Source organism: Leptinotarsa decemlineata, unplaced genomic scaffold (assembly GCF_025532065.1).
Source record: "Leptinotarsa decemlineata unplaced genomic scaffold, Ldec_3_MD MMD2_P_RNA_scaffold_9, whole genome shotgun sequence".
Lineage (NCBI taxonomy): Eukaryota > Metazoa > Arthropoda > Insecta > Coleoptera > Chrysomelidae > Leptinotarsa > Leptinotarsa decemlineata.
Genome location: NW_027412536.1, coordinates 10,598,381 through 10,620,161, shown reverse-complemented (window position 1 = coordinate 10,620,161; position 21,781 = coordinate 10,598,381). Strand labels below are relative to the sequence as shown.

The 21,781-nt window shown below is 33.2% G+C and overlaps 2 protein-coding genes across 4 annotated transcripts in view; both read left to right on the top strand.

Annotated features, from left to right (window-relative positions):
* Positions 1-2,287: 2,287 nt before the first annotated feature.
* Positions 2,288-2,731, top strand: LOC111509609 (uncharacterized). Its single transcript, XM_023165380.2, has one exon. It carries the CDS (start codon positions 2,458-2,460, stop codon positions 2,680-2,682), a length of 225 nt encoding a protein of 74 aa, XP_023021148.1. The 5' UTR covers positions 2,288-2,457; the 3' UTR covers positions 2,683-2,731.
* A 260-nt stretch (positions 2,732-2,991) lies between these two features.
* The window catches only part of csw (protein tyrosine phosphatase non-receptor type corkscrew), a 149,124-nt gene continuing 130,334 nt past the window's right edge, over positions 2,992-21,781 (top strand). The window contains exons 1-3 of one of the 3 annotated variants that reach the window (XM_074170598.1): positions 2,992-3,143; positions 3,306-3,428; positions 4,903-5,097. In XM_074170598.1, the coding sequence (XP_074026699.1) occupies positions 3,130-3,143; positions 3,306-3,428; positions 4,903-5,097 (332 nt within the window). In that variant the 5' untranslated portion in view covers positions 2,992-3,129. Of the gene's footprint in view, positions 3,144-3,204; positions 3,429-4,902; positions 5,098-21,781 lie in introns of those variants that run through there. The other 2 variants (XR_012464405.1, XM_074170596.1) reach the window with 2 other exon arrangements.

Genomic DNA, 21,781 nt, shown 5'->3' with positions numbered 1-21,781 from the left:
GAAGCTAAGCTTAGCTGATAGACAATGTTGCAGTTACTACTCAAATCGTTTATCATACCCTGACTGATGCTAATGTTTAATAACTGTTAGTTAACTAAGGTTGGCATAAGTGACTATTTCAGGGGCTTGTTTTTATTGGAGGATTGATTTTCAAAAATGACAGCTGCTAACAAAAAGTTCATGAGTTATACATAATAACCTATATGAGTTGAGAGGGCATATGAAAAACGAAAATGAGCAATAAAAGAACATCCAATTTTACCGAAACAGACAGATCACTCCTAATAAAAATTGACAATTCATATAAATTTATCATTGAGTGCAAAAAAAAAAACTGATGCCTTCACATGGAAGAAGAGGCCTGGAAAAGAGTTGAATTTGATTTTAATTCCTCTACATCAGGACCTGTAAGTCTCTACCTCATCTAATTCTTTGAAAGCATCATTACGTTCATTAACAATGTAAGGTCTTCTTTGAACTCCAATATATCCTCATCTTCGTCATTCAACAAATGGAAAACTTCTTTAATCAAACAATTATAGTAATTAACCCTTTACTTGCAAAAAGTATTTCTCAAATTATCACAAAAAACATAAATAACCTAATTTCGCATGCGCGACCACATAACCACAGAATATCGGAACTGATATTCTGTGACATAACTGTCAGCTTAAATAAAAAAACTATCACTTTCTAGCGACTGTTACGGTCACCGAGACTTCAGCTACCAGTTGATGGTAACATGATAACGAAAAACAGTTTGACTAGGAGCTAAGACAAAACCATTAGTCTAATGAAGTTAGCTGGCGATTGATAAACCGCTAGAAGGTGGTTATATATTTTTAAAACATAGTACCTTAGACAAAAGAAGAGAGCTTAGTACAGATGTTTTCTTATCAAGATATTTCCAAAAATGACTAAAATCACTGCTATTGTGGTTCTACTGATAAACCAATTAGATATGGAACACGGCTTCCTGAAAACTGGTGAACCAAACTTTGGTTGTTTTAAAAGTTTTGTCTGTTTTGATGTCATATGTTTTTGTAGCTCTACATCTCATTAATATTTAATCTCCATTTCATGATATATACTGATTGACAGAGAAATTTGGTGTAATTGAACGAGTGACTGTCAAAAGGTACCTCGGTCACTTTAATGTTGATTTAAAAAAACCCTTTCTGAACATAGGAGTTTTTGTGATAGAAGAATAAAAAAATTAAGTAATGTTCAACATTCATAGATGTATGAAGTATGAAGTAAAGAAATAATATTGAGATATTTTTATTTATCAGTTCATGAAATTCTTCATTGTTGAGAGCCGTATGTGGGACCTCAACGATTCATCCAACGATTTATGAGAACTTAAGGGTAACTGTTGAAAAGAAACTGCCCACTTCAATATTCACTTTGTATACTACATATTAGATCAATGTATGGTCGCAGTGTATGTTTCCAGTTTTCACATCGAAAATAATTTAACAATCGTCTTATCAATGATACAATTGACACAAACATGTTTCAAAAGTAATAAACGATGATATATCATTCCGGTATCCGCTGTCAACTATTCTGGATGTTAGCGGTTATTTTTCAAATATATCTTTATTATTATATGTCAAATATCAGTGTCACCAATCATGAAACGCCTAAAACCTTGGTGAAACAGTTTTTTACATAATATGTTTAGTTGCAGTTCTGCAACTCTCATTCTATTCATTATCCAACGCCAAGTCGTTAACTAATAATAATTATAACGAGCCAGAAGAGAAGAATTTTATTGAATTTCTCTTGTGGGCATGAGTCAAAAAATCTAGGATGACAAATAATGATTAAAAATCATTCTGTCAGCCAAATAATATGATTCGAATTGATATAAAAAAAATGCTTAATCTGCTAAATATTCCCAGTATTTCTAGTAGGAAATAACTTCCTTCTTTCCATTTGATGATTTATTGAAATTGCAGAACAAATCATTTCAAAAAATTTAAATGTCTCTGACACTTTATTTGAGTTGCTAGCGAACATTTAGTAAATCATACAATAACAATAAATAACAAATGCCACATTTCGCTGTTGAAAGTTGAAAATTACTGCTTTTCGTCTTTTTCATGAACAGTAAAAATTCAGTTGCACTTGCAACAAAATCTCAATATAAGTATGCGCTTTTACGTTCAAGTGCAGGAGTAGTTAGTATTTTTTTGTGGTTGGACACAGAAATATTTCTGTGGTGGGACACAAAAGATCATGTTTTATGATGTATTTCAGGGTGTTGTCAATTGTCAATATGTCAATAATGTCAATGTAGGAGTTGTGTTATTTATAGTTGACAATTTGATACTCCGAATTTTTAGGTTATGGCTTATAGATTAAAGAGTAAGGAGAGGAATATTTGAAATCCGAATAGGAAGGAACTTTTTTTAAGTTTTACAAAGGTAAAGCAACAACTTCTCAGAAAACATGAAGAAGCACCCAGTAAGGAATGCCATAATTGATAAATTCCATAGAGGATTCGTATACACTTGCATCGGAGCTTCTATTTATGCATTTTCACAAATTGTATCCAGATTTTATCATTATTATACGGTAGTTAAACCACAATTGGCAAAGCAGCAACTCATGGAAAAAGAAGAATTACTAGCAGAAGGGTCTTCAGAAGATAAAGCTCCGATATTAAAACTGTAATTTTTATGTTAGTGTAATGTAGATGAGTTATTATATTTTTCAAATTTTATACATGGAGTATTATTGATACTTATAATTTACAAAACAACAATACAATGGTGCTACAATTGTTAGGTATAATTCTTCTGTTTCTTAATTTTTTTAAACCAGGCCGGGTTTTGATGGGATAATTGATGTATAAGGTTAAGTCAATAATGTTTTGCGAAACTAGCGTAACGTTGATAATATTCAATATGATCTAAATGAAGAAAATACATTAATTTATAATGTATTATGGAAAAGAATTTTTCATTGGGGCACAGTATTAAAGCACTACTACAACTAACATGAACTGTTAATAATTGCGTGCTCCTGGTACATTCAAGATGGCGCTCAGTAAGAAAGTACACTCTTTACAATAATTTATTTTCAATTTCCTTCATTTTTTTTTCATTTATATGTTGAATAATGAGTATCAGAAGGTAATTTGGTTTTTTATCAATTATCACTGTTGTTTCTTTCATTATTGACAAACCAAATGTGTCAATCAACCCTTCAGAATTAGATATTGTTCATTTTTGTTTTGTATTTATGAAATGGGTAAGTCCTATAGTTCACACTCAGCAAGGTGTTCCTGTTTTAAGGTGGTTTTGGCCCACAATAGATGGGATTGAGGCAGAAAAGTTATTAATGGAAAGAGGGGTGGATTGCAGTTTCTTGGCTCGACCTAGTACAGCAAATCCTAGCAATTTTACCTTGTCTGTCCGGTAAGTTGAAAAAGACCTCAAGAAAAGTGAACAAAACATTACTAAATTCAAACTTGATTGTTATACTAGTTTTTATATCACCCAATGCTGGTTTTTTTATTGTTTGCAAGTTTATTCCAAAAACATTTTTTAGTAGCTAAAACTAAATAAAATGTCTTGGAGCTCTGGATGATGATTTTATATTTGAGAAACTTTCTAAGAGAGAAAGAAAAAAAATAACAAATATCAATAAAACCAGCTATGATACCTATATGTGGAGATTTTTTCAGGTACGAGCGGAAAGAAAGAACTGTTCTTCAGCCATCGAACTACACAAAAGTTATTTTTACTTACTTCTGGTATAGTTTTTGCAAGACTAACAACTTTTTCAATATCTGTAATACTTGTATAAGTTGGAGAAGAAAATACATTAAAGTCCATAGAGAAGTAGTTACTTCAGATGGACTCTTCAGTTTTCATTCAAAAGATATAACTGTAGGTGATTAACATATTTGCCTAAATTATATTAAGGGAGAAGTAAAAACAAACCAAAAAACTAAAAGGATAATGGGCCTAAATATTTTTTATATATCTTAATGTTAATTTATTCTCCCATATACTATTAGTTATTGAAAATTTCAATATAAAATAAAAGTAATGATCAAATATTTATTTAGTTTGTAAATATTCAAGTGAAATTAGAGTTTTTGAATATGTACTTGTGAGTTGCACTGTACCAACTGTCTTGCATTTGTATTATATGCATTGGTATTACAAGCAAACTGTAAACACTCTGAAAGAATTTCAAGAGATCTATCTGATTTTGTTTTTTGCAGTGTTTAGATTTCTGATTAAAGTTATTTTCAAGTATTCAGTTTAAAACCCATTTGTTTTTCACTTCGATCCTAGATTTTTTGTGCCTTGTAATTTACAATCACATTTTCAGAAGGTAACTTTTGTTTTTGATAGCTCAATACTAAAATATATAGTACTTGTTATTCCTGGAGTACTACTGCTACATAATGGCGGTATAGAACACTTAACTGATGAATGTATGTAAATGAAAAATTTGTGATTGTTCTACACATTTTATTGAAGTTTTTAACTGAGGTAGGTTTGACATGTTAATTTTTATATCTCGAGTCATTTCAATTCTTGTTTTTTCAAAGTATCATCTTGAAAAGCGTACCAATTATTATTTTGTATATCTAAACAGTTCAATTTTTTCATTATGTTCATTTTTCTAACCACAAGACTGTAGCTTTTGTTTAATAAAATTGCTCACTCTTTGAAAACTCTCCAACAACAGTAAGGCTTGTATTTGTGTTTGCTGAAATTAGGAGTGTACTGTTAACTTATAGCTTATATCCGTAGTGACAATTGCTATTTTTCCTTCTGTTACAGTTGTATCCTTATACCATCTGCTATTGATAAAAATGGGGGGTGGTTCTAAGTGTGGAAGATTGTCAAAATAATAAAAAATTCATATTTTTAGACGAAATGGAGAAGTTACACACATCAAAATTCAAAATTCTGGAGATTTCTATGATTTATACGGAGGTGAAAAATTTGCCACACTGTCAGAGTTGGTACAGTATTACATGGAAAATCCAGGACAGTTGAAAGAGAAGAATGGGGAGATAATTGAACTGAAGTACCCCTTAAATTGTGCTGAACCCACAACAGAGCGGTAAGTTTCGTTTTCATTCAATATGTTTCTGATAATCCAGGATGATTATTGTCATCACAGTACACCCTGAAAGAAATCTATCAACTTTCAGTTATTGTTGAGTTGTTGAGACTGAGATTGCCATTTTTAATAAAAACTATAATGACAGATTAATGGATAGATTTACTACGAAAGTCGTTGTGATCAAACACTCTAGTAAGCGGAATAGTGCATATTCATTTTTCTGCAATCCAATAAAGTGAAGCTATTGTATATAGTACCTAGAATATATAGGATGATTCTTGACGAAGGTTAGTTGAATATATTTCAAATATATTTTCAATCTGAAAATGTTTGACAAGAGGTATTTGATATTCATTTATTCATTAAAATATTTTCAACACAATTTCACTTTTGGGTAAACCCGAAGTTGGCAACAACGTTTTTATTTCAAATAGAACACCCTGTATATTTGGGAATTTTTCAAGATTTCTGTTTCAATTCTGTTTCAAGTTCATCCTGGATGTTCTGTCTGCTACGTACTGTTTTTGGGTTATTAATATTTGTTACAATTTGGATGAGTTGAATATTTTCAATATATCGGTAGATCTGATGTGCAATGATGCGATTCCAAAGCAAGATCTTGGAATTTTCATACAAGGTGTTCAGTAACAGCTATTTGTTATAATTATTTGAAAACTTATTCTAAGGACATTTTGTAAATCATTTCCTATAGATTTCAGAGATATTTATTTAGAGAAATTTGAATATTACTGTACACTTATTTCGATCATCAAGGGATCATCTTTGAGACGAAGATTAAACTTTAATTCAATCTTCTTTCATCAATTGGTTGAAATTATGTTTGATAGAAGATTCAACTATCTGAAAATCAACCAGCAACTTTTTTTATAAGAACTTCTAATGAGAACTCACACCAGGAAACGTTAAAAAAGATGAATATTTAAAAATTCGATTATTTGAAATTAACATTAATATTCAAGGTATTATTGAAAATAAGACACCATCAGACGTGTCCATCAATTTCACCAATATTGAACTTGATTCAATAAATAAATGCACTGAGCAAACATTTGAAGCTTGCTTAACTAAAATTGATATTTCCAAAATTAAAAAGTTTATTTATATTTTATCAGTATATATAACACCGCATAGTAATTTCAATACTTATTTACATAATTTGGAGGTATTGATGCATGGAATTTATAAATGTGAAAACTTCTATGTATTATGTGGTGACGTGAATATTGATTTTTTGGAAAAAGTAACAAATAAAACACTTTTGCCTGATTTATTGAAAGAATATAACATAAACCATCAAATTACTAAGCCCTCCAGAATAACAAGTGGTTCTTATTGATAATATATTTTCAAATCTCACAGCCGCTGAAATAGACGTTCAAGTTGGTTTATACCTGATCATACTTATCAGTTGTGCTTTTTAGACAAAAAAAAAAGATTATTTTCATGGCATAATGATTATGCAAACGTTTCTGACGTTAATATCTCGCGAAAGTTGTTTTTTTTTAGACCTACAACTTTTGAAGAGAAATTTGAACAATTTTATAATACGTTCCCATATCATATAATATTGCTTTTCCAATAATTAAGGTTGCGAATAATATTAATGAAAAGAAATGGACAGTTGACAAGAAAATTAACGATACGAAATATACAGGGCATTATAGAGAATTCTGAAAAATATATCTTGGTAAAATAAAATTACTCAAGAAACAAAAAAATATATCGGAGAATATTAAATTGATAAAAGAGAGCTGGAAAGTTATAAACGAAGGGGAATGTGATAGTAATAAACATTTTCACGTGGATTCGCTCAATGAAAATGATCAGCTAACAACTAAAGCAACTGACAATAGCAACAAAAACAATCATTTCATAGAACTTTTTAAAATTGAAGTAAACTCTAACAACACCATATGAAACAATTGATATAATGAAAAACAATTTCTAAAATTGAGAATTTTAGATATGTATCAGTACAGAGTCAAATATCTGTTATTCGATGCATCTTATTCAGTATTTTTTTAAAGTGTGATAATTATGGAGAACATATTTTTTGAAGGAACACCCAGTTTTTTTAAAGTTATTATCTTGTTTAAACTGGAAGGAAGAAGGTAGATGCTTTAGTTGAAGTATATATTAAAAATCTGTGAAGTATATTTTTGTTGCAGTTGGGAATTCTTAAGTGATGATTTGTAGGACTTCTAGTTCTATAGTCATATGAAGGATGGCTTGATGTTGCTTGTATTTATAAGCATGTATACATAGGCTATGAAAATGTAGAGATCTTATGTCACCTAGATCTTCATTATGAAGATGCTCAGTATTTATATTCAATATTATTTGTTTACCCTGTGTTTTACCCTATATATAGTAATATTCAATTTGATGTTCAGTTGTTGTAACTAAACGTAAGAGAATAAAAAAAAACCTATTTGACTGACATTGAATTTCAATATTTCGTTCTTCGAGACCGGATTAAACCTAGATATTACAGGAAAAACATAACACTTGATTTCTTTCACATCTGTAATTTCCTCGTTGATGTTATTAATGTTTATACAACTGAAGGTTGGTCTATTAGCTTCTCTTGTAGAGAATGCAATGTAGTGTGGTTTCTTGACATTCAGGGTTAATTGGTACTTATCCAACCAGCTTTTGGTAATTTCCATATCTCTTTGTAGAAGATCTTTTGTTTCAGTTCAAGTATTGCCATTAAACAGCATGACTGTATCATCTGCATATAATATTACTTTTGCATTTGTTGATGAGGATAAGAATGCGTTAATGTATGTTAAAAAGAGAATAAGGCCAAGTATGGTGTCACGAGATACTCCTATTTTCATTGTTCTTGGATCACTCATGGTGTTATTCAGTTTAACTATTAGTGTTCTATCTGAGAGATAACTGAGAAAGACATTTAATACTGTTCCTTGTACTCCATAACATTCCAGTATATGGAGATTTTTGTGATTCACACTATTAAATGCTTTTGCCACATCAAGAAACAATACGATATATTTCTTATTAGCTTATAATTTTTCAGTTACTTCTGTTAGGACCGAGCACATTGCATCAGAAGTACATTAACCATTTCTAAATCAAAAACTATTGTTGGTGGATGATATTGTTTGAGTCTAGAAAGTGTATTAACCGATCTTTCAAATATTTCTGAAATATTTTCCAAAATATTGATAACACTAATGGGTCTGTAATTACATACATTAGTTTTATCCCCAGATTTGTATATGGCCGATACAACAGATGATTTAAATTGCAATGGCACAATGTTCGTTTGGAATATGAAATTGAATATATGTACTAGAGGTGTGAGAATATGTGGATGAGTTTTTTAGTTTTGATTCCATCAATGTCTGGTGAATTACTATTTTTTAAAGAGATATATTTCATTATTTCATTTTCCGTTACCGGAGTCAGAAACATGCTATTAGTATTATTCAAAATATTTTCAGTAATATAAGGAACAACTGACATATCAAGTCCAAGCATATCAGGATAAACTACTGAATCATTAGTTTCTTTTGTGATGCGTCTATAATTTTAGATGAAACTCAGGAGGAGTACACTCATTTTCACTTTGCGAATCCATAAAAAAAAGTTTGACGTTTAAGAACAATTTTCAAGTAGGTAAATTCTCGAAGTTTACTTTGCGAAAGAAACGGTCATATAATTGCTTTTTTTTCAATAGTTATAGAAAAAAGTTCTTACTCAATCACAGCCCTGAGTAATCATGAAAGAGAACATGAACAAATTTTTTATTGTGAACATATTTATCTAGTCTAAACTAGAAGGCCACAGACATCCTTTTTAGTGTTGACTATATAATAATAATAATAATGAAGGCTTTTTATTAATTTTCAGTTATATTCATACATGTGAACTAAAAAAAAGTAATTGGGCGAGATTCAGTAAGGCAGTCGGCACCAGAAGGTGCGGACCAAAACAGATTACCAAATGACAAATCAGAACAAACACAAAAAAACATTGTTTACTTTTAAATACCTATGTTACAAGGAATATAAACATTGCTATCACTAAATTAATAAATCTCAGTTCAATCTGAAGATAAATATTAGTCAAGGAAACAAATATTCTTTTTGGTTGATTCAACTAGTTTTCCTTCATTTTCAATGTTTTATTATTAATACTTGTTTAGAAAAAGGATTTGAAGCTTTTTATCTTCTTGTTTGTTCTTTTATATGGTTAGATCGTCTTAGTGACTTTGTTGATGCTTCATTAATTGGGGTTTTTTTATACATTGTAAATGCTAAATTTATAATCCTCAGATCGAACTAATTAATAATTCTGAGATTGAACTGGAGATGAAGAGTGGGAAAAATGAACAGAATTCAAAAAATAAAAATAGAACATACTATCTATCGAAAAATCTTATGCTAGACGTCCAGAAAGTCGATAACGAGAGTTCTTTCAACTTTGGTGGTATTTCATTCCTAGATTTGGTAATGTGAAAGGAAAATGAATGTCTGTAAAATTCTGTGTGCAAGCAAAAGCAAACTTTTGTACATCAGAGTGAAATATCATCTTATTGTACAAATAGCGGGGATTTTGGTATTTTGAAACTTTGTAAAAGAAGCAAGCAGAATGAAGGAACCTTCGATCACTCGTTTGATATCTACACTAGAAGGGAAATCGATGGCCTCAATACTGCAAATTTCGACTTATTCAGAAAAATACCCAAATAATTTCCTTTTTCTATTCCGATTCTTACAACAATTAAAGCAGGTACTACCTTATCAAAATTATAGATAAAGCCATTTGTTTGCTTCATGTCATTGTATTGTATAAATATTTGTTGGCCACAGTATTTTTTATTTCTCATATGTATCTAACACGTCTGATGATTTTCAAATTTGGTCAAAGTTTTAACATGAAAAAACTCCTTTTCGGTGAATAATTTTATTATAATTTCATTATTACTTCTCACAACATTGAAAAAACGACAACAGTTATGAAGTTTTGTGGAGGTATGTTTTATAAAATTCATTGTTACAGAGCCCTGAAGAATTTAATTAAATTCGAAAAGTTGATGAGAAAATAATTGTTTTTCTGAAATACTTTTGATCCTGCTACCCAACAAATCCCATACCAGCATTTCTTTATATATTGTATTTTTGCTTCATATATATTCTTGTTTAGTTTGTTGGTGAAAGGCATAAAAGTTAGAAGTGTTTTGCGTGTTTGGCGATTTTCTGCTGTCGAAAAAAAAAAGGATTATAGGATTTGCATCAAATTTTGTGTAAAATATGGAATCAAGTGCTAAAAAACCCTTTAAATGTTGTTGACAGTGGCATACGGTGATTGTACTCTGTGTCAAAAAAATGGTCATGTGTGATACAAGCTTTTCACAGAAGACCGAAAAGTTGTGAATGACGACTCTCGCCCTGGACGGCCCAGTACATCAACAATCGATGAAAATATTGATAAAGTGAAGAAAATTGTTATGAAGAACAGTCAAATCACTATTAAAGAAGTTCCTGAGAATATCACCATTTGGTTGGCTCATGCCATGCAATTTTTTCGTAAACTTTTGTCTCATATTTGCTGAATTTTGACCAAACAATTCGTCGCATGAACATCGCTCAGGAATGGGGAATGGCGAAAATCAAGTAGTCTTCATAAAAGAGCTCTAAAACAACGCATTTTAAACTTATCGTTTCAACCTTTTTCTTTAAAAAAATATTTAAATACTTAAAAAAGAGGAATGAAATAATGCATTCAACATTTAAAGGGATTCGTTTCTATTTCACCATTTGGCAACATCGGTTACCTGTATGAGACAAACAAAGATGACATATTTCAGAGGCGTGCTGTTCTGTTTACTTATGTTTCGAGTTCCGAGACAATCTGTGACATAGGCATTTTGTGCATCTAACCTATCTTCCTCTACATAAATAAATAACAAAACAACTGTTGTTTATGTGGCTTGTGGAGGTGGTATTGAACTATAATTTATATTTTGCCTCAATTGTTGATTTATAAAGATAATTTTCCTTATTTAAAGTAGAATATCTAGGTACGTATAAATTATTTCAACTTGATATAGGCGCTGTTGCCAATATGTGAATTAGAAACAAATGTCTTTAAAAATTAAAACCCAACATTTGAAACATCAATTTGAATACATTTCGAAGTGAATTTGAAAAACTCATTAATTAAACTCAACTTTATTTTGTTCAAACTTGCATTTGCTGTAATAACCCAAATTGAGGAACATTCCCCATTGTTGAATGACGTCAATGGCGATCCAGATTTGCTTAAAAGGGTTATAACTGGTGACGAATCATGGGTATGACGTTAAAACCAAAGTCCAGTCGTCCCAATGGAAGAGCCCATGAGAGCCAATAATAAAAAAAGCACACCAAGTTCGATTAAATGTAAGGTTTTGCTAACTTTTTCATGTTCCCATAATTGAAGAGACCCATAAAAGGACGACGTTTTGCGTCGATTGAGAAGATAAAAACCAAATCGCCGAGAGAGCTCAAAGACATAAAAAGTGCATATCAGAACTGCTTCAAGGATTGAAAAAAACACTGGCACAAGTGTATCTGAGAGGGACTACTTTGAAGTAGACAAAATAGAAATTGATGAATAAATATTTTGTAGGAAAAATGAAAATTCACCTTATTTTTTTAACAGACTTTGTAAAGACTCAATGCATAATCTAAATCGGAGGTTCTCAAACTTATTTTGTCTATTGCCCACTTCGAGAAATAATTATTTTCTAGCGCCCCCAAATTTTTTTACTTTACTTACATCTTGAGAATCACAATCGCAGTCTTTCTGATGAAGGTAATGTAAAACATCATTTTGTAATATTAGGAAAACTTTTATTCATATTATTAAAAAAAACATTTCAATTTGAATTTTATGATTTTTAATAAGTTTGTTAATATCATGCTCACTGCGTTCAGTAATCTGCAACCGATTTGTTTTTTTAGTTAGCAACGTTGCCACAGCACTAAATCCACGTTCACACAAATACGATGATGGGAATGCGATCAAAAATCGTTGAACGATGGTTCACAATCCAGGGTATAATTGCGGGATTGGCTTTTGTAGCCAAAATTCTTCGTATCCATTTTTTTAATTTTATTTTTATTTCTTCGTTCGTTATCAGTTCTATGAGTTCTTCCAGCTGGGGTGATCCTGCTGTGTTGACATTTGAAAAAGGACACCCAGTTCGGTATTTTCAATTTTAAAATGTCCTGGAATCGTTCTCCGAAATCACTGTGGAGGTTCTCCAAATTTTGGCAGTAAACAAGCAAGTCGTCGTTGTTGAAGGATACTGCTGACAAATTAGGGAAATTGCGAAACTCACGTCTGCCGATATTATTCTTGTATGAGAGCAATTTGGCTACAAAAGCAGCAATCATATTTTTTGTTTCAATAAAATTCAAGTCGTCACCTTCAAGTTGGAGATTGACATTAAATAATTTATACAGGTCTGTCAAGTACGCAATACCATTCTTTGAAGTGATGAGGTTGTCGTGCAATTCTTTGTCTTTGTATCACAGAGTCGAATAGATTGTAAAATCGAGTCAGAGAAAAACCTCTTGATAACCAACCTACTTCTGTGTTAAATAGCAATCGGTTGAAATCTTCATCATCAGCAACACAAAGCTGATCAAATAATATGTCATTTAAAGAGCTGATTCGTGATGATATATTGCAGTGATTTAGAGAGGCGCTCACTCAAATTGTTCGCAACCAAATGTTGCCTATGAATGACGCAATGTACATTGAGCACATCTGGAATTTTATTTTTTAAATACGCTATGAAGCCTTTCCCTGTCATAGCTGGAGCGCCATCCGTATCAGCTGATATAATATTCTTCAGTGGAATTTCCTTCTCATCACACAATTTTTCCAGTGTATTAGATATATGGTATCCGTCTCTAAATTTCTGGCAAATAGTAGTTCTTGATATATTTTCTCATTTTTAATAAACCTCACGTATGACAACAACAATGCTTCATTGGTTGGTAAACTGGGCTCATCTAACTGAATTGAGAATTTAGGAGTCTTCAGATGATTGCACAATGACTCTTCAATGTTTTTAGCCATCTCATTAATTCGTCTTTGCACGGAACTATTGCTCAAAGGAATTTTTCGGATAATATCTGCCGCTGGTTTATGGAGCACAGAAGTTATTACTTCTTTTATTGCCGGTAAAATCAAATCCTCTCCAATTTTTAAATATGGGATGGATATAATTTTATTATCAAATAAAGTCATACAGACGTATTTAAATTATATTTATTTGACAACTCTAATCAAAATCTTCTTACTAACAAACTTGATTCAACTAAAAATATTATCAGACATCACATAAACTAAATAGAAAATCTATATATAGAGGGAATGATAAAAACATACATTCTAAATCTAACATTCTCCCCCATTTTGAAATTAAAATAAAAAACTGAAGAAAAATTTCAAAATAATATTATAAATTTCACTCGAAACCATAACGATGCGGAGCTCTGACTTGTTGCCCCTTGTGACTATCTCTTCAGTTTTCTCTTTGATGTCTTGCTTTTCTGTTATGTAGTCCTCATCAGTTTTACCTTTGACTTCATTAATTTTATTTTCAATTTGAAGAAAATTCATACTGTCCTCTTCTGTCGTAACTTCTAAAGAATATAAACGCTGAAACGGTCGAATAAGTTTCCTATTGTTCACTTACATTTTCGCTACCCTGGGTTCATCATCTTTTCCAGGATAAATTTCCAATACTTTTCCCATAGGCCAGTTTATTCGCTTTACATTGTCGCTGCTGACAAGAACAACATCTTCAATTTTTAAACTACCTATTTTCCTTTGACCAGTATGTACGAGTTCCGCTAGATACTCCTTTCTGTATCTATGTCGTTTCATTAAATGATGTCTGTCTATGATATCGAAATCTGGAGTTTCACTGGTAGATATATCCGAAATAAACATAGAAGGGCTGAGAGGTTTTAAATTATCTTCGAAATATAAGTTAAAAGCCTTGCATTAATTATGGCTTCACAATCGCATAAAGTCGTCATCAATTCTTCATATGTTGAAGTTGCTTTCCCTAATTTTCTACGAAGTAATTTCTTAATTATTCTGACCATGCGTTCCCACCAACCGCTCCACCAAGCGGCTGTTGGAGGATTCTGATGCCATTCGATTTTTCTAACTGTAGAGTAGCCCATAACTTCATTCCAGTCTTCAAAATTGTCCCTTTCATTAGGATTAACATCAATTTGCAATAATGCTTTTTCTATATCAGATGTTACTCCTATTAGTCCTATTCTGTATTTTATGAACAATGAAGGAATCAATTCTAACAGATTGGGACCTTTTTCCAAACATGATTCAGTGAATTTCCGTTATTATCCTTGGTTGATGCGCCTAATTTTAGTAGTTATACTATTTTCTTCAATAATGGCACGATGAGGTATATAGTGACTTGGCCTATCAAGTTGAATCTTCCCTAACTTCTTCTATTACCTAATGATTTCCAATCTGCAAAACCTTTACTATAATCTTCAAATTTTCCTGAAGTAATAAACTTTTTTGTTGAAGACAATAATCTTGCTTCAGCTATTTCTTTGTTGTTAGAAAGTTTCGGATGACCTTCTTTCCAAGGAAGATTTACTTGGTATCTACCATCATCTGTCTGCAAAACCGTTACTTTAAAATACTTTTCCGTTTTAAAATAAATAATTTCTTTTGGTGTGGTATTTGCGGGCTCTTTTATACCCACAAATCAGCAATAGAAAAATCAGTAAAACCAGAAAAAATAAGATTGTCCCATTATAGTCCATCCGAAATGCGTTTTTATGGCAACAAGTCCATTATTCAAAGTTTCAATATGCCCTGTAATTAAATTTCCAAAAATATCTGCCCTTAGCAACACTTTCATTTCTTGCGGAGGATTATTTATACTAATATCACTTAAAATAATGTTTTTATTCTTCAAATAGTCTGTAACAGCTAAATCTCGCAATCTAGGTATGTAATTACATATCTTTTTCTGTTCCGATACTGATAATTTGCAAGAGACTTATTGCGATATCGTGTATATTGTGGAGATCAGGAGATGATTGAAAACCACCAAAAACACCTTGTATACTATTTTCCTTTCCTGATGGCTTAAAATCCAAATCTTTTGCACACTTCGATGAAATATATGATCTTTGAGAACCGGAATCCAGCAAAGCCCTGACAAGTTTATGTTTATAATTATTTGTCACTTTGACAATGACAGTTTGTAAGAGTGTCAGTTGAAAAATTACTTGTCGAAACATTTTCCATTTTTTTTTGGACTTTTCATCTGGTTGAACCTTTTTCGAATCTAAATCACAGCACATTATTGGAAAATGTTTCGGTGCGCACATTAAACATCTTACAAACGCTTTGCAGTTTTTGCTGATATGATTGGTTCTCAAACAAGAAAAGCAACCTTTCTTTTCCACAACTTTTGCTTTCCTCTCTTCCAAAGAAAGTTTTTGTGCAGCAAAACAATTTTGACTTGCATGGGTACTATTATTACAAAATATACAGTTTGGTTCATTACCTTTGGAGGAATCTTTTGTATTAACTGTATACATTGCAGCCGCAGAATAGAGTTCAGGCTCACCTTGCAGTAAACGTTTTCCCTTACTATTATGTTTCTGCTGCTCCTTTCTAATTCCAAAACTTGTTTTTGCCAAATTTATTCTTTCTTCTGATTCCACCTCGGTTCTCAAGAAATCTAACAACATTGTAAAATAGTTATTAGAAGCAAAAGTATCTTTTTCATTTTTACTATATATTTTCACCTTCGAACTACGATGTCTTTCCCAAACCTTGAGTAACTCACTCGGAAGTGCGGATTCGACCAATGGGAAAAGCATTGCAGCATACTTTTCAATTGTCACACCTAATGACTCTAAAGTTCGTAATTGAGTCTTTAATCTATGATGATAATGACATACCTGACTTATTTTTGTTCACCTGATGAAGAACTAGGTTTAACAACTCTCTCACATAAACCTCAATCAGGAATTCGTCTCTAGCGAACCGTACTTTCAACTGGTCAAGTGCTGTTTTGTAGTTTGCGCCGGATGGAGGAAAACTTTCCACAAGTTCCCGTGCTGGTGATCCTTGTTCCGTTGCCTGCACCAAATACTGAAACTTGTCTTCTAAATCGATGTCTTCATCCTGGTCTATCTTGATAAACTGTCCCCAGAACCCGATCCAGCTTTTCACATTTTCGCCGAATTTGGTCGGCTCTAACTTTGGCAATCAGAATTTTCGATTGATTTTTTCACCATAAGAAATCTGTGAACTGGTTCCACAATCTGCTCGCATTTGGTTATCTGCCAATCGGATTTCGCATTCAGATTTATATTTCATTACTTCAGCTCTATAAAACTCCATATCGTCGAACTCTTGTTGAACTTCGGCATCGTTGAACTTTCAGGAAAATAACTGCTCCTTTAAGTTCTCATCAATAGTGAATATTCGATCACTCTTGTCTTCCAATTGTCTCAAGAGTGATAGTATTTGTGCCTTACTCGTTTGCTTCGTACTCAAGGCTACATCCAGATCGCTGCTAGTATTGCGAAAATGTCTTCGTAGCTGCTCTCTTTCTTTCTGCATAATATCCATCGTCAATAACTTAGTCCTGTCACGGTCGCCACTATTTTAAATATGGGATGGATATAATTTTATTATCAAATAAAGTCTTACTGACGTATTTAAATTCTATTTATTTGACAACTCTAATCAAAATCTTCTTACTAACAAACTTGATTCAACTAAAAATATTATCAGACGTCACATAAACTAAATAGAAAATCTATATATAGAGGTTTACCTGTTTGAGCAATCAGCAAGAAGATATTGATGGAAGCTCGGAGTCCGTCGTCGTCTTGCTTAGAAGCCGCTGCATTCAGATTAAATAGACTTTTCTCTTTTTAATCTGAATGCATTTCATTCAAATGATCTTGTAGCCTTGAGGGTTTCATCGCTTCATTCGAAAATGTTTTTGACAAAGAAGGCACATAGGCGAAGATGGATTTGTGGGATTTTCAATATATCCATATTTTATACATTCTGCGCTATACTGCCGTTTCTTCTTTCTTTCTTCCGACATAATTTTGTCTTCAAGAATGCCGAAGTAAAGAATCGAGTATCAAAAATTTGCTAATGACACCACTCACAGTATTCACCACTGCACTTACAGCACTTTACCTAGCTAGTCGCTAACTAAATTCACTTGTTTTCGTAATATCCTAGATTGACATTACTGGTGGATGGCGCGCGCGCACGCTTTTATATGAGGCAGAGGGCGGATCTAGTACTTTCGGGAATGGAGACTAGAAACTTCTCGCTTCGCATTAAAGCTTACCGCCATCTATTGTACAGTTTGACAACTATCGGACAGGAAACAGTTACTGTCTAGTCCCCTAGATGGCGTTACATGAGGAAACGCGCGTTAAGCGTAAAGGAGCGGTACAGACCGTGTTAAAAGTAAAAAACATGTTTAAATTAGTCATCACCCCCTAAACCGCTTCAACGCCCTTCAATCTTCTCTGTGCCCTTTACTGCCCCCCTATAGGTCTCTAGCGTTATCGCCAACTTTGAGAAAGACTAATCTAAATGAAATGTAACAAGACTATTAGATGCTATCAACCACACCACACTTTTCAAAAAGTTTTAACCATATTTATACCGGTTTTAATTCTACTTCATATTATGCGTTATAAGTATTCCCAAGTATATGAGCTCAGTTTTGTCTGAATTTCTTGGTTGCCTCTGTTGTATTAAATAAATGTACAGGTCTACCCCATTTTAAACACATCACTTCACATTTTGCGGTTGATAGTTGAAAATTGTGTTCTTTCATCCATATTTTGTAAGGCACTGATTATTTGTTGAACATTATCTTGTATACTGCCACCTTTGCCGTGATACCACCAGATCTTCAGCAGTATTAGGCATTTCGACATTTATATTGATTAATAGGCGGTTCAACGTAGAACGTTGTGTTAGTCCCTTTGTCACAATCACTAGTTCATGTATATCTACTTGTAGACATTTGTACGACTCACTCCTGACGCTTGGGACAACTTACTCAATGACTGAGTATTTTCCTTAAAGGCAAGGCAAGGCCTAGAACTGCAACATTAATGCCTTCGTTATGGACTATTCTTGAAATGAAATGTCTATTAATAACGATACAGATTCCATGAATTTATGTAACAATTCCAATAAATATTTATCTTACATATCTTCCCGTACGATTCTGGTTGAAAACGGACAATTTATTTTCCATGTGAATTTTAGAATGTTCATGAAGTGTATAAACCATTTTTTATAAAACAATATATGTGAAAAAAATATTTTGTAGATTTGTTTGCCGTGAAAATTATTTTGTTTCAGTCTCATATCGCGTCATTTCTCCCGGAAGCGCCTTCACTTCTCAAGAAATGTCCCTGATATATCGCATGCATATTGCAGATTAATGTTACCAATGAATTCCTTCACCAGCATGAGTAAACTTTATTGTTCCGATGTGATTTTAATTGAAGAAGCCCGAGTATGAATCCGCTCCTTCTAATTATTCAGCGAACGTTGTTCGATAACTGATACGCATTTCAATTAGGCTTGAGACGATGTGTCCGTGGACACGTTCGCTTCTGCTGTATTTGGAGATCGAAGATCATGATCATATCCTGTTTTTTTTTGAAAAATATATTTCGATGATGGTAGCTTTTACACAGTGAATGTCTTTAGTAGGCGTATAGTGACCTGGCACTTATGGTGCACAACATATGCACAAATGCAAACAGTTCTTGGGGCGATTAAAGTCACTGTACACACATTCTTTTATCCACATAGACGACAAAAAAGGTGCTATTGAAGGGATCTATTAAATTTCACCACTTCATTGAAACATGTGCTGAGTACAACTCAAGTGACGTAGCTTGACGTCAAGTTGACACTTCAGTTCTCAATATTGTATACATTTGGAAAATAATTGATATTTGATGAAAGTTTTTCACATTAGATCCATAAATTGAAAATCTGAACAAAATACGTGCGACAGATTTCGATTCTGCCCCATCTATCAACATGTGTACAAAGTTGGGTCGATATTGTTACGTTTTTCCCGGTGGGTTGATCAATAATCGACAACACTGAATAATCAAACTCAACTTTATTTCATTTTAAATACAATAAACACTTCAACTACTATTTTAATGTCTATCGCCTTACTAGATCATTTCGCATACCGCACTGTAACTTCCCGTCGCTAGCGTTCAAATATCGTAATCGAACATCGTAGAAATTTCGCCGAAGTTCCGTCGAAATCGGAAGTATTATTCTTGCTGCTTCTCGAGTGGCGGGGAATCATCGTACATTCTCGCGCTCCTAGCTACGCCACGTTTGGTTTATGATTACCAGTGGCGGCCGGCGTTACTTTCTTTCGGGCATGATCTACAACAATAACATTTCTCGCGTCGAGAGATTGACAAAACAAAAACGAATAGTTGAAAACACCAGGGTTTGTATGCTTTATTTTAATAGATCGGTCGGTGGCCATGCGGTTCGACGCGGGTGCTTTGTTCACTCACTCGAATTGACTGCCGTGTTGGTCGGTGGTTCAAGCCCTAGTCTGAACGATCGATTTTCACTTGCTATCGTCCAACCCGTATTAGGAATCACACGTTAAAAGGTAAGACCTTGTTATTCCTTATTTCGCACAAGTTTCGACTTCTGAGGGTTGTCGTTCGTAAGGGTGTGACAGCTGGTTAACGGAAAAACATATTTTAAACATATTATTTACTTGAATACATACCTCTATATAAAACTCTTCGTCAGTGGTGGATGGGTCATTTTAGACGACTGAATATCTCAAATGAACAGAATTCCTTTCAACTAATCATAAGCCTGCCTGTAGTTGATTCGATAACCTGCGAGGAATCTTCCAAACCGATCATATTCGCTGCTGGCAGTCGTTCGAATCAGTCGATGGTCTTCCGATCCGTGAACATGCCACATATAATTGACCATGTGAAAAACATTGATTTTCCAGATTCAGACCACAAACTTTCAAGGATTGGCCTTATGATTTGTTAATGGTCATGGCGAATGCAAGACGAATTGGAAATTGAAGTCTTTTAAACTCAAACGGCATATCGGTTGGGATCATCGGGTTCCTCGGAATTAGAACCTCCTCACCTTCGAATTTTCCATTGAGTATCGTCGCGTAAATCAATTAATCAATTTACTTACCACCAAACGTGTACCGTTGCAAAGTTTTGATGGATTTATGTTTCGAAGCATGATTACTACGGAGCCAACCTTCAGGCGTAAATTGTGCGATGGTAAGCCAGGCACATCCAATGAGTTTAAAAATTCAATTGGATAGTTGGTGGCTTCATCTTCATTTGTTACACAGTCAATTGATTTGAATGGATGCATTGTTCCAATGATATCATTCTGAATTATGTAGTTTAGATCATCTACATCTTTATTCTTAGCCACCGAAATTGCTCGTTCACTCAACCATTCATTATTTTTGTAGTTAGTAATTATGTTTGGGAATATTTTGCTGATAAGTTCGTCTTTCGATGAGACAAAGTTACTGAAATTCTGAGGAAATCAAGTCAATCCGCTTGATTCGTCGACCGGTACTCGACCATTACCGATAGTCAGCAATTACTCAGAGAAATCTTCAGCAGATGTATCATTACGCAATGCAACTCTCATGTTTGTTGTCAGCTGAAGTTTCTTCATATAGCGCCATAGATTCGATGATTTGAGGCAAGCGTTTATTTCGTCGGCAGCCGTTGATCTTGGAAATACTGGCAGTGTTTGGCAGAAATCGCCAGACAGTAGAATCATTGCACCTCCAAAACATCTCGAGTCATTGCGTAGATCTCTCAATGTTCGATTAAGTACTTCTAATGCACGTTTGTACGCCATTGCGCATTCGTTCCTTATGATGATTTTTGATGCTGATAAAACTTTGGCCATTGCGGAGTTTTTTGAAATATTACATGTTGGTTCTTCAATAGTTTGACAATTTAACGGCAATTTTAATGCTGAATGAGCCGTACGGCATGCTTCTAACAATGTGACTGCTATTCCAGAAGAAGCAACTGCAAGCACAATGTTGGATCTCGCACGAACATTAGCTAAAACTAATGACATCAGGAATGTATTACCAGTTCCATCAGGGGCATCCAGGAAATATAAACCACCATTTCCATCATCAATTGCATTCATTACCCATTGACAAAATTACGTTCAGCTGTCATTTACCTCTTTTGTTATTCCATGTCAGATGCGTTTTTACTATACCACCTTTTATAGTGACTTCTTGGTGACTTCACGAAAACGTGGTCGAACGGTATAAAAGCTATCCTATGTCCCTCTCCTTGTTCTAAGCTACCTCTCCACCAATTTTCAGCCAACTCGGTTCATCCGTTCTTGAGTTATAAATTGTGTAACTAACACCACTTTCTTTTATATTTATAGATAACCTTCCACAATTTGAAAAATAAACAAAGCTGAATCAATAGAGAATCTGCTGAATTGCAATAAAGGCCAAACTGAAAAGTTCACCTCGAAAAGTTACTGCGTAATATAAACC

What these genes read in the sequence shown, in the direction of transcription:
- LOC111509609 (XM_023165380.2), top strand. Translation starts at nt 2,458, where the DNA reads ATGAAGAAGCACCCAGTAAGGAATGCCATAATTGATAAATTCCATAGA.